The sequence below is a fragment of the Nomascus leucogenys genome, chromosome 17, assembly GCF_006542625.1.
Source record: "Nomascus leucogenys isolate Asia chromosome 17, Asia_NLE_v1, whole genome shotgun sequence".
NCBI classification, from domain to species: domain Eukaryota; kingdom Metazoa; phylum Chordata; class Mammalia; order Primates; family Hylobatidae; genus Nomascus; species Nomascus leucogenys.
In genome coordinates, this window is record NC_044397.1 from 73,267,058 (window position 1) to 73,281,208 (window position 14,151).

The window sequence follows — 14,151 nt, forward strand, 5'->3', positions numbered from 1 at the left end:
TTTTTCCTATAATTTTTCTTGAGTTAATCTTAAGAAAGGGAGCTGTGCTAATTCAGCATCTTGTTAGCCATTATTTGAAGGTTTTTAATCTATGAATTAATTTTATTTATTTCTGTTATTATAAAAGAAAAAATAAGCAGAAATGAGAAAAATGTAACCTTAGGTTTATTTTACCAAAACTTACGTTTGTAGTATGGTAGAATTCCTGTGATTTTGCTGGCTGAGGGAGCTTTAGCTCCTCTGGATAATCATACCAGCATGATGCAATTGAGGTTGAAAGAGGAACTAAATTCAGAAAAGGAAAGCAAAGGAGTCATGGGGCTGGGTTGACTATGAAGACATGGAGAGATGTGTCTTGACGTGTCTAGGCATGGGTTGCAACCTTCCTAAATCTTCCTGCAAACTTGCTTCTCATTTCTGCTCAACTTCCTTTTCTCATTAGTGCCATTCAAAGATGTTTTTAGTTCTTCTCATTTCTTTGGTCTATTAAGACAGATGTTGAAGTGGCATGTTTATCAGCAGGGAAAAGTGACAGTGATTCTTTCCACATGAATAGCTGCAAATGAACACTGGCTTCTGGAACTTACCTCTTGGTAGTCTGGCAGGATCTTAACTCCTTCCCTCTCCCCAGTCCCCAGCATGGCCTGGGGTGGATTCTAAATAATGCTCTGGGTTGTCTTTTTCATTCTTTTTTATTTCTTCACCCAGAAGCACAAGTGGGTTTTCATAATAACATCCTTTCCCAATAAGGTCTGCTTGCCTACAAACTTTGGAGAGAGAATGTTTACCTTCACGAAAGATTTTCTTAGCATAATTTGGAATCTTACTCTTAAAAAAAAATCCACTATGTCCTTTTAACAAAATGTGTGAGTTGATTGGCAATAAAAACAGGGGATAAACTGGTTTTTAAGAAACACTTATTTATAAGGCCAAGAATGACGATTAGGGAGCTCCTTTCTAAAGTACTGCATTTGATAAGAAGTGCAAAGGAACAAAGTCAATATTATTACTCAAAATGGATTAAAACTTTAACCCTGAGTCGTGACACCTTCTAGAGTACCATAAGAATAGAAGGCTTCTTTTGGACCTGACAGTGCATTTTGGCTGGTGTTCCCATGCAGTGAGCTGACACACTCACTTTGGACACGCAGTTGCCCACATACTCTCACATCCACAAACATATATCCCCAAAGGAGATTCACTCTGTAGAGCAGAACTAGGAGGAGACTGAGCATGCAGGGCTCCTCTGTGACATAGCTTCATGAAAACCAAAGGAATGGAAATATTCATAAGAAAATCCATGGCAACCAAGACAGAGTATGCAGTGATACCCTTGACTGGGTATCCAAAGAATGGGTCCCTGCATATGGAATGGAACAATCACATGTAGAATAGGATAGTTCAAAAACAACTTACATTGCCTGTTTTCTTTTTTCTTGTAGCATGTTTTCTTGTCCACTTATGTTGTGCTTATATGAATATAAAAATACATATGCACGTCCTCACACATACTAGCTGGATGTTGAGAGGAAGAGAGTTGGAATAGTGAAGTGGTAGAGGGACACGGGACCAGAATTAAATGCTTTATAATAAGTCTTGATATGTAGGATAGTAACAACAGTTTCATTGTTTTACCACATCAACTATATTTCATTCTTCACATTTCTACGTAAATTTTAGAAACAGTTTCCACCAAATGACTTGTGGTGAATTTGTTTGTGATTTAATCTACAGATGAATTTAGGGAGAATTCATATTTCTAAATGTTGAGTGTTAAAATTCATGAGCATGGATTCTTCTTCCATTATTTAGGTCATTTAAACTTCTCTCAATAATATCTTACCATTTTCCATGTAAATGACTTTTATATATTTTGTAAGATTTATTCCTAGAAACTGTTTCATTTTGATGTTTCTGTGAATGGTACCATTTTCTAATTGTTTATTGCTGTTTATCAAGTGCCATTGGTAAATTCACCGCTTAATTAGAATAACTTATTTGCTGCTTTTTAAAGATATTATTTTTATCCAGTCCTATGTCTGATACAATTCTGTATCAATTATTCTGATACAGAATTATTAATAGTTTACCTTTTTCTTATGTCAATTTTGATAAATTAAGATTTTATGGAATTTTAAAATTTCATCTAAATTTTTAAATGTATCTTCAGAAAGGTATTTATGATATCCTTTTACCTTTCTAAATGTCCACAGAATCTGTAGTAATAGTCTCTTTTTATCCTTGATATTGGTTATTTATATCATTTCTCTTTTTTGTTGATCAGTTTTGCTTGACCTATCCATTTTATTAAGCATTTCAAAGACCCAGGTTTTGGCTTTGCTAATTATTTCTGCTGTGAGTTTGTTGCTACTTAAGTTTTGGTTTTGTGTTTATTTTTTGCTATTGCCTACTGTCTTTGGATTAACTTGTTCTTCGAACTTTTTGAGGTGCATAATGAGATCACTTATTTTTAGACTTCTCCTTTTCTTTCTTTCTTTTTTTTTTTTTTTTTTTTTTTGAGACTGAGTCTCGCTCTGTCGCCCAGGCTGGAGTGCAGTGGCGCAATCTCGGCTCACTGCAAGCTCTGCCTCCCAGGTTCACACCATTCTCCTACCTCAGCCTCCCGAGTAGCTGGGACTACAGGCACCCGCCACCACACTCAGCTAATTTTTTTTGTATTTTTAGTAGAGACGGGGTTTCACCGTGTTAGCCAGGATGGTCTCCTGCTTCGTGATCCACCTGCCTTGGCCTCCCAAAGTGCTGGGATTACAGGCTAGACTTCTCATTTTCTAATATATTTATTTAAGGCTGCACATTTTCCTCTAAACACTGCTTTACCTGCATACTACAAGGCTGTATATTATTGTTCAGTTAGAATTATTTTGTGATTTAACCTTTGACCTATGGGTTATTTAGAAATATATTGCTAAATTTCCATACACTTGAAATATTTCTAGTCATTTTTTGTTTTGGATTCTAATCAATAAAAAAATTGTGTTTCATTGTTGTCACAGAACATTATCTGTCTGAGTTCAATTACTTGAAATTTATTGAAAGTCTCTGTGACGCAGCACGTGGTCAGTTTTGATTACTATTACATGCACACTTGAAAAGAATGGTGCATTCTGCAGCAATTTAGTGCAGTGTCCAGTCCATGCCAACTAGGTCAATTTTTTTCATGACATTATTCAAAATCTTCTATAACATTACTAATTTTTTTTTACTTAACAAGTTATGTAGTGAGGCATATAAAAATATAGAAACATAGGTATGCACCTAGGTACTAATTATTTTTCTTAAGTGAAAAAGTAACTGGAGTCCAGTAATTTATTTCAATCCATTTGTGCATCTGCTTTAAGCAGGTGTAATTAGGAACTGTAGAAGTAAAATTCTTTTTTATTTATAGCATTAACAAAAGGTAAAAGCTACATAAGTAGGCTATTCTTACCAGTCATAATTTTTGTTGGCAATGTTCTTGTTTTTGGTTTGGTGGTCACTCAATGAGGAAACCGCATGCCCTAAAACAAGTTCTTTCCCAGAAATTCTTAAAAGCAACCATCCATACTACCCCTAAACTCATGCAGCACTCTATCAAATTTCCGTCATGTGAGAGAATATTCACACTGTGCTGTTCAGAGTATCAGATAAGCCTGATTACAATGAAAACATAGAATTTTCCAACTTACTCACTATGTGTGCTCCTCTGCTCAGCTGCTAGGTTGATCTTTCTAAAATGCCAATCTCATAATTCTGTTCCTCCATTTAAACATTCTCTGGGGTTCCCCATTATCTCCAGGAGAAAATTACATTTCTTTAGCTTGAGATTCTAAGTCTACTGTAGTGTAGCTCCTACCTTCTTCTGTTTTATCTTTTGAAATGCCCCTGAGTTCCATACAGACATGGGATTATCTAAATAGGTCACTGCCTTCAGTCTGCTCTCTCCATGCAGAGTCTGCCATTTCCCTATCCCATTCTGTGTGCCTGGCTGACCCCTACGTGGCCTTCAAGATGGCTCTGGTCAACTCCACTGGGGAGGGCTTTGTTATTAGAAGATTCCTCTCCTCTGTGCTTTCTTAGCCCCCATCACACCTCTGCCATTTCACTTACAGTACTGCATTGTGGGTGCTGGTTAGCTTTCTGTCTTCCCTACCTGAGAGAAGGCACTGCATTTCCCCACTTTGTATTCCTAGAGCCTGTCTCTCCCAGTGCCTGCACACAAAAGACACCCAATGTTGAATGTTTTTCAAGTGTGGCCATCTTAATCAGCTGTCATTAATTATAGAAACAAACAATGGCCAGAAAAATGCTTGGATGACATTATCGGATGGCATTAAAGCATAAGACTAAAAGTCATGTTGGGGCATCCCATTTGGGAGAGTTGTTTTAAGTTATTTCCTATGGCATTTAGGTAAGTGGCAGAGGACAGGAGTGACATGGAGGAGGCAGGTGTATGAAAAGGACCCAGAGATGAGTATGCCTTACGAATACATAGGTGTGATGAACTGAAATGAAGTTTTTTTTAATTCAAATGAGTTTTTAGGGCTCATGATTCATTGGGACATGTAGAGAAAGTACTGTAAAAGATCCAGTTCTCTCTCATATCCTTTCAAACAAAAAAAGCCTTTCTGAAACAGCAGTACTTGTTGGTTACACTGGCATTTTAGGAGCTGCCTACCCATCCTCAGAGGGAATAACCTTGGGCAGAATAGAGAAACGTGAGAAAGTATGTTTCCATAGCTTCTTTTTACAGTTCATTTTTGCTTGTGCAAAAGAATGAAATTCTAGCAGGGTCTAATGCTCAATGGATGTATATGTTTTCAAGGCATAGGATTGTAGGGCTTTCTGCGACCTCACTGGGGTGGGGAATAATGCCTAGTCCAGTATAAGGCAGTTTTCTAAATTATAAAGTTGAACCAATAAGTTGCTTCTTAATGAAGCTCACCCCATTGGTCCTAGGAATTATCTTTGTGGAAAAAAAATAATATCTCTCCTCCCTAACATCCTTTTAAATTCCAAAATACAGTGCTCTGGCTTTTCCTCACATAGTTCCCCTCTTCCAACACCTTTATGCATCCCACATGTTGATTAGTGTAGGGTCAGGGGAAGTCAGCATCCAGGGCTTGCTCTGGATCTGAGGGCACAGGGAACTGAAGAGATGCATTATCTCATCATATGCCTTGCAGGTAAGAAGCATACAGAAAGCAGAGTTTACGTCGAGAAATGCGAGAGTCATGAAAAGATGCAATGGATCATCCACAATGAAATTGCACACTGTCTTAACTGAAAGGCATCTTGCCAAAGTTGGAAGGCATAAGCACTTCCTAAAATGGTGTTGCACTTCTATACTGGAACTATTATCTGGCAGCAGCAGTGACAGAAATGGATGGAGTGCTGGAAACTATGAACATTCTCTCAGAAGAGAAACCTTATTAATATTATTATTATTTGTATATTTTCCTACTTCTTTATCTTCCTTCCTTGTAAATTTATTTCGAATGCTCATGAAATAAATTCCCCTTAGGTGTCCAGACCAAAAATTCCTCTGGGTAGTATTAAAACACCAGATCTCCATCTTTCCCAAAATATAGGCTGCAGCATACCATGGGACCTGGCCCCTGATGACATTTGCCTTTTAGATGGAATGAATTCACATGAAAAGCATCTAGACAACTTTACTAGGACAACAAAGGAGAGTAGTTGAGCCCTCTGGCCTCAGCTAGTCTTTTCCAGTTGAACAAAAATACTTTATGACATGGGTATGAAAGATCCTGGCTAATTTTCAGACAACCCTTCTTAAGATAGATTAAGATCTAGGGAATACCTTCACTATAATGACAAATAGAGGGGGGTCCTTATTCTCATGAACTTAAATTGGCCAATGATAAAAGAGCTAATTTGAAACTCTTTTGCCCAAAGAATAGCCATTTCACCAAGAGATAGGTAGGATATGGCAGGGCAGGGCTGGGCTGGAAATTCCAAATGGAAAGGATAAAGAGCTAGAGAAAGGTGGGCTGAGGGGCCGATGGAGCATAAGCACCTGAACGCTATGCTAAAGCTCAACAGAATTTGAAAGGGACATCTGGAATCACTAGGCTTTGTGTGGCAGCTACATAAAGCAGAAAGTTGGCAGCTGCAGCTTGTATCTGACATGGGTGACACCCAAACAGGAGATGGGTATATACAAAGCTGGTCACCACTTAACTCTTTTTAACAGTAAGTTCTTGTAGTCTTTCTATTGTCATATTTTGTTTCTTTTTAAAGAAACTTTTTATTATATTGATTTGGGCTTTTACCTTTGGTTCATAGATCTATGTTTTTTTGAATTGTATTGAACACACAGCAGATGCTCCCTAAAATTCACTTCTGTTTCCATTAGTGATTTTTTTTTCAAAAGTGAGTCCTTTCACATTTTGAATGCTGTATTCTCTTCTGTCTTTATTGCTGTATCTCTTCATGAATGTTTTTTTCTGTTTCATCATCCTTGAGTAAAGAAAGGTGAATGTCAGCTAGTTGTTCTTCCATAAACAGAGTGACGGGTAGTTCTAGGTTCCCTCACTGACTGCCAGGAAGTTGATTGAATCTTCTGCTCATCTCATAAGCTGGAAAGACAGGGTTACATGTAAATTTCTAGTGCCTCCTACGCATCCAAAAGGTGCATTATTTCTGTGTCATTTCCTCTCTGGATCTGTTGAAACCACTTGGCTAGGGTTTTGCTTTCTATTTACAGCTTCCTGTTGGGTCAGAACTTCACACTGAATGCATAAATGTGACTGCCTAATGTCTGCCTGGCACCACTGGTGACTACATCAGGGAGAAGCCTCTGAATGGCTGATTTTCTGCTAATTGTGGCACAAAGCCTGGGTCTCTCTGGTGGAGCTGATTTCAGTGCTACTCATCGGAACAGCTGAGTGAGATTCTGAGTGAAGCTTTCCCTGAAGGCCCCACTCCTGTTCTGGCCTGGGGTCCCAGCCCGCTGATCACAAGATGATATGAGGCCCCTTCATGACTTGATTCTCTCAATACTGTGCTTTCCCAGGAGTGGGAATTGTTAAAAAGTAGTGGCTATACATCCATAGTCCATACAATGTCCTTAATAATTCCAATTATTTTTCAACTGATGAGAATTAGCTTTTAGTTTGTAAAAGTGGGAGAGGAAGTGTTTGTATGAAAAATAGGAGATTGTCCTAGTAAAAGGTGACGTGTCAGCTCATTTTCATGTTTAGTTGTCCTTGTATTATCAGCATTTTATTTTATCTGCCTCTTCTTTCCAGAATCTTTTTAAATTACTTGTCCATTTTGTAAAGTTTGAGTTAGTTAAATCTAGGTCATGAATCAACAATCCATTTAACTGGAGACTCATGAATTCACTCCCTTGGAAGACCACTGTGCTAGAGTATGCCTTAAAGTTTTTGTTTTTGTTTTGTTTTCTGGAAAGGATATGAATGATAAATTGTGAAGTTGTTAACACCTGAGAATGTATTTATTGGCTTCTTATGTACTTGGTAACTCTGTAGATGTAGATATAAATGTCTTGAAGTTTCCCATATTATTCTAAAAAATTGGTACTATTATTAAATTGCTTTTTGATGTTTGACATGATAGAAGTAGATGGCCAGGACAATTTTTTGTTACTTTGTAAGTATTATATTTCATTTTCTCAAAGATTTTCAAGTTTGTTTATTCTTTGAAATCAAAAATTACAGTAGCATACATTTGATGTTTTCATTTACTTTTAAAAAATTGTATTTGATCCCTTTTCATCTGCTTATACAGGTTTTACTTTAGCCTAGGAAAACTTATTCAATTAAAGCTGCTTCTGTTGTTTATTTCCTATGGAATTTCTATTATAGGTAGATAGGATCTTCTGGCTTTTACTTCTATTGCTCTTATAATTTTTCTCATCATTTTCTTGGTTTTTGTCATTTCCTCTTAGGTTCTAGAATTGAGGTGGGTTCTACTAGAGATTCATGTCAGTTCCTGGTAGAACCTGTAAGCCCCAAATGGAGAGAGGCATTTTTAAGAAGTTTAATTTTACTCTCATTTTTGAGAGTAAACTTTAAAAAGTCTAATTTTACTTTCATTTTTGAGACTAAACTTTAAAAAGTTTAATTTTACTCTCATTTTGTCGTTTGAGAGTCCAAACAGCCTAGGGGATAGCTGGGCACCTTGAGGTGAGAGTCAGAACTGGAGGCAGACTTAGCCAGGAATGTGTTTTGCTAAAGAGCTTCCAATCCTTATTTGGAACAGCAGTCAGGGCTCCCTGCTGCTGTCTCCCCATTCTTTGGCAGGCTGGCTATCCCTTCTGTGTGAGTGACTGGCAAGCCCTTCCCTGCCAACTCCCTGTCCCGTGCTGCCTCTGAAATTCAGAACTCTTCCCAGTGCTGCTAATGGCATTCCGAAGGCTGACCTTCACCTCCAAGCCTGCAGGAGCCTCTGCTGATTTCCTTTGCATATTTCCCTTTGATATATTGCAGATTCATAATTCAGGTAGAGACTACCTGAATCTAATGTTATTTGTATTTTATATCATTGAAATTCCTGGAAATCTTTTTATGGTTGACCCTCTTGCCTACTTTTTAAGGTCGATCCAAGATTTTTTCTCATTCTTTATTGTGGGTCATTTTCATGCAAATCAGGAAGGGAGTAGTTTATACCTTGCCATGAAGGCAACCTATTTGAGGATATTTTGATGTCAGGAAGGTGAGAACAGATTGCGTATACCATTGGGAAGTGGAGATTTGACAATCATTTTTAAATATCTTGCTAGAATTTTTCTCATTTTGTTATCTGTGGTAATCAAAGTCATTGAATAATGACAATAGTTATAACAATTGCCTTTTCAAAGAACAAGCATGAGTCACATACTCTATATCAATTTCATTTAATCTTTAGGTCAACTTTAGAAATTTCGTACTTTGCTCTTCATTAAGATAACACTCAAAGATGTTACATAACTTACCTAGGGTTGCACAGCTAATAAGTTATGAAGTGAGCTTCAAACCCCAGTTTGTCTTCAAAGTCTCTACTCTTTTCATTGCTGGTTATCAAACAGCCTGAAGAGTTGCCCAATCTCCAAATCTCTGTGGTATTTACAGTATTCTCAGTTACCGCATGTTGATCATCTGTACTCATTTTATTGTTCTCATGAATACTAAGTCCTCTGTGCAGATAATGTTCATATAAATAACAGAAAAAAACATGTTTTATTGCTTCTCTTGTATAGTCTGGAGTTCCTTGTTTAAAACCAATCCTCATATTTTCTTTTTTTTAACTAGGGTATTTATCTCCTCTCAGAGTGATTTTTTCTGTCCAGTAAAACAATTTACTTTCATCTATTCCTTCTGTAGCCCTCTTGTGGTTCTCAGTAGTTTAAATGTTTTCATCTGTCTTGGGACATGCCTGGGTCATGGGACTGCCATTATCTGGGGCCACTGCTGGACCAAGTGCCTTCAACAGAGCAGAATCTCAAGAGGTATTTGGTGATTTTGCTGCTGGTCAGGCTTTACTATGTCCACAGAGAACAAAAAAGATGAAAATTTGAGAAAAAGCAAAATCATTGATAATTTAGGATTCATAAAGATAAAAGCTAGCTAGAAAGTATGGTCAGTGCCTGGTTGGAGAGAAATTTTTTCTTCTTACTTCACAATGGCAAAAATGTATACATTTATTTTATTACTTGCTCCTTTGGTCCCATAATTATTTTCCTTTCAGGTGTATCAGAATAAGTGAGAATATTCGATGACTGTAAAATATATCACCATAGTTGTAGGATTATTCTTTGTTTCCTCAATTCTAATGAAATTATGTCTTTTTATTTTTCTAGATTACGGTCTTTGGTCAAACAATTAGAGAGAGGGGAAGCTTCAGTGGTAGATCTTAAGAAGAATTTGGAATATGCAGCCACAGTACTTGAATCTGTGTATATTGATGAAACAAGGTAAGCTAAAAATAACAAAAGAGATTAGTATAGTGATGGTAAATTTTCTCTTAAATGGCTTTTCTGACATTGTCCCCTGTGCCAGGAATGGGGTGACATTCAAATTACTCATCTTTGAGTTTTAGTTTCCACAAACAAAGAGGATAGATTTGGACAAGTCACTTACTCTCTGTACCTCCTCATCTATAAAAGGAGCCGATAGAACAAATCTCATATGGCTGCCATGACAAGGAAGTAAGATCATGAAAGAGGAGAAAAACTAATTTTTAAAAATCCACTAAGATTTTAAAAATCAGATATAGACCTCCATTGTAATTATTGTATGTTGTTAGTGTCAGTCTAAAAATTGTGTTTATGTTTTAATTCATAATGTCCGTTAGTAAATGGAGGCTCCTGAAGTGATCGAGAAGCATGTGTTCTCTTAAGCACCCAGCATTCCCTCTTCAGTCTTATGTATGTCGCTGATTTACTTAGCAGGTTTATTCCACTTGAATTATCTAAACGTATTAAAGCGGTTTCAGTTACTACATATGTTTGAAAGTTCAAAATTGCATTTCTTTTGAAAAATGTTGAAATGTTGAATATGAAAGGTGTGGCTTTTTTTCCTCTGATTCAGGCAGGCTTCTCTGTCAGTATTTGTGATGTCTTACTTTTATTTGCCAAATTCCAATCTGAAAGTATTTCACAGTAATCTAAGATTTGTATGGTTTACTATTATTATTATTTTGCTGACACACTTGGTTTCTAATTTAAGGAAATTCGATATCACAGCTTTTTTCCAAATGTTATGTTTCCTCCGCTTACCCCCACCCCAATTGGTAAGTCTAAAGGAAAAAAAAAATCCAAACACCTTTACATTGGCAGCTACTTTTACTGCTAATTTTTAGTTGGGTTTACTGTAAATATGACATGCTATTTTAGGTTTTGTTTTAACATTGCTCTTTGTGTTTGATTCTAGTGGTCTGACCTATGAACAAGTTTGAAAAATCAGCAAAACACAGCTGTTAGATGATTAAATCATTGTGTGCAAATAAAGAACTGCATTATTTTGAAATTTTTCCTTGAATTTAGACATTTAAATTTTGGTAGCAACCTACAAAACTAGAAAGAATATTAATTGTCATCACTTAGGATCACTACTTCAGAGGACTGGGTTGCTGTGATTTGGTAGATACTTTGCAAACTCTGTAAGTGTCCATTTATATTTTTAAACAAAATAATGTCACATGGTCCATCTATGAAATAATACAAGGCTCCCTGTGAAAGTGTTTTTAAATAGAAGGTTTAAATTTCACTCAAATGCCACAGAGTGCTTCTGGGTACAATGGACCAGTTCCTTTGTCCAGTCTGGTAGAAAGAACCATCCTGAAATATCAGTGGAAGCCAAGACCATTGTAAAACACACATGGCGAGCTTACGTAAGCCTTACCAAAAAGGCACTGTATTTTTTGTGGCCAATTTAATTTGGTTTCTTTGCACCTAACATGCAGGTGAGGCAGAGAGGAGCAGCTGCTTTGAATAGAGAGCTCCAACTTCAGATTTAATCTCAGTGTGCTGATTCTGTTTCTTGTGTTCAGGAGACTCCTGGATACAGAGGATGAGCTCAGTGACATTCAGTCAGATGCTGTGCCGTCTGAGGTCCGAGACTGGCTGGCCTCCACCTTCACGCGGCAGATGGGGATGATGCTCAGGAGGAGCGAGGAGAAGCCCCGGTTCAAGAGCATCGTTCACGCAGTGCAGGCTGGGATATTTGTGGAGCGGTAAAGATGTCATTCATTGTCATTTAGTGACTAAAGCAGCCAAAGCAACACATTTCCAATAACTGGAAGCTTTGCTTTAATGTAGTTTTCCTATCTTTATAAATACTGAAAATTGTGGGTAGAAACAGATAGTCTTGAATGAGAAATGGCAAAAACATATCTATTTTAATCTCTGTAGCATCATTAGGAAAAGCTTTTGCTATTGCTCAGAATTTTTTCATTTATCAGAGAAGATTTAGTTTGAGTTCAGTCTCTAATTTTTAAAGCAGGAAATCATCTCATCTATCATCTTTTGAAATAGATGGATGATGTCTCCATTTGGAACAGATCTGGGATGTTTTGAGGTTGCTGACCCAGGGAGGACAGTTCATTTCAGTGGTTTGAAGTCCCCATGACACTTCAGTTTTATTAGCTATTTTACTCTTTGAAATCACATTGACCCCCTTACCCAGCAATAGATTCCAGAAATAGATATATTCTTCCTATAATCCTTATCGTGTAATTATACATTTTAGAAACACCATGGTAAGTTTAAATATTACCTGGGACATTTTTCCATCTTGTTTTTGACAGTTCTAAAGAACAAGCTATTCTAAATGGTTACCCATAGGAGTTCTTCATTCAGGTTAAATTACTACACCGCTTACTGCCTATTCTGCACTATAATTCACTCTGGCAGAAGAAGTGACCCATTTAATAATTTAATTTCCAGTCTGGGGCCTATAGAGTTAGGTTTTTTTCCCCCAATGGTTCATATGTTTGGGATTGCTTTAATTTCTTTTGAATTTAACACTTAGACCACCTGTGAATATTAAAAATGTCAAAAAATGAATTTTAGGTTCTTTGGATCACCCCACTTGACTTCTCATTATTTGTCAATACTTGGTGTGAGTCTGTGGATTACAAATCCTACTTTGTAAGATATCATGTTGCATTTTTCCCTTTTGACTTTTCAGAATGTATAGACGGACATCAAACATGGTTGGACTGAGCTATCCACCAGCTGTTATTGAGGCATTAAAGGTAATATGAGTGAAAAGATTTTACAGTGTACATGGTACCTAATAAAAAGTAGAGTTAAATTTGTTAGAAAATAAGAGGCTTTCATTTACAGTTACTTTTCCAGTTATTCCTGACTTTATTCTTTCATTATCTTTTTATTATTTGTTCTAACAGTATCACTGTCTTTTCACCCTTCATCTTCCCAATTTAAAAACAATCAAACTCTCTGTGGGTTTCATTTCTTTCTAGTACTTTAGAGTAGTTTAGGTTTTATATAGTGATCTGTCATTATGAGATTTATCTGATTTTTCCATACGAGATCAAGTATGTTATGGCTATAAGTATTCAACATTAGGAGGATCTTCAATATTTGTAATTGTCCCATTATCTCATTACCTACTCCAAGTCCATTTTATAGATGAGGAAACCAAGACTCAGCAAGATTTTAAAAAAGAGTTAATTAGAGACAGAGCTAATGTTTGATATCAGAGTTTTCAGCACATGGTAAGTTCTTAGTAATGTTTTACTGCATGAACGTATGGCGTGAGAGCCCTTGTCCCATCTATATAGCCCATTGTTTTCCAAAGACTTTCACTGAGCCAAATGTTCCCTTGGAAGTCATACAAATGTTTGAGTTTAAATGGGCTAAATCCTGCAGAATTGCCTCTAATCAGGCAAGTTCTTGGAATTGTATAGAATATCTCCAGGAGCCCCAAAGCAGATGCATTCCTGAAGGCATTGGTCTGAGGGTATTTGAGATTTGCTAAACTTGATTTGGCTTCTGGATTCCAATGCGTTGCTGATCGTGTAGCCCAAGATCACTGAGGTCATTGACATCACATGTTGTCTATGTATGGACTTGGGCCATGTGCTTAGGGACATTGTAGCATTTTGACCTTTGCTAAAGCCATTGTTTTCTTTCTCCAAAACCTGAAAAATGTGATGATATTTTCAGAAGCTAAATTACCTATTCATGGAGTTAGGGGGTGGGGAGTGCTTCTTGATTAATGTCAAGAAAGAGCCCCTTGGGACAATCTTGATTATATATTCATAGGCCTTTCTCTTGTCTCAGAGACATTTACTAGCTGAATTTGAGAGACCATATATACACAGATTCTCATTTCTCCTTTGTTTGTCTCTACCCTTTCCGTCTCTTCTTACCTAATCTTAAAAGCAGGAAGGACACTCAGGAAGGACCCAACAAGAAGACCTGTCTTTTCTCCCATTCCTCTTTAACCCCTAATCTGATGCCCAATACATCAGTACAGTAATGTACAGTGATATTTCCCATTTTAATCAGTGAAATCACTTCAGGAAATCTGATATTTCTTAACATCCACTATGAAGTTGTATTGATTTTCATAATTGAACCTGAATGTTCAATCAAACTCTTAGAAACATTAAAAGCATCCTTATTGTCTTTAATTTTTTCCTTTATCAGGAACATAAGTA

The 14,151-nt window shown here is 36.8% G+C and overlaps 1 protein-coding gene across 4 annotated transcripts in view; it reads left to right on the plus strand.

The window, feature by feature from the left end:
* Positions 1-14,151, plus strand: part of PDE1C (phosphodiesterase 1C) — a 572,912-nt gene that overhangs the window by 432,632 nt on the left and 126,129 nt on the right. For all 4 annotated transcript variants that reach the window (XM_030796179.1, XM_030796181.1, XM_003270501.4 and 1 more), the window contains exons 4-6: positions 9,824-9,937; positions 11,515-11,697; positions 12,654-12,720. In XM_030796179.1, coding sequence (XP_030652039.1) covers positions 9,824-9,937; positions 11,515-11,697; positions 12,654-12,720 — 364 coding nt within the window. The remainder of the gene's footprint in view (positions 1-9,823; positions 9,938-11,514; positions 11,698-12,653; positions 12,721-14,151) is intronic.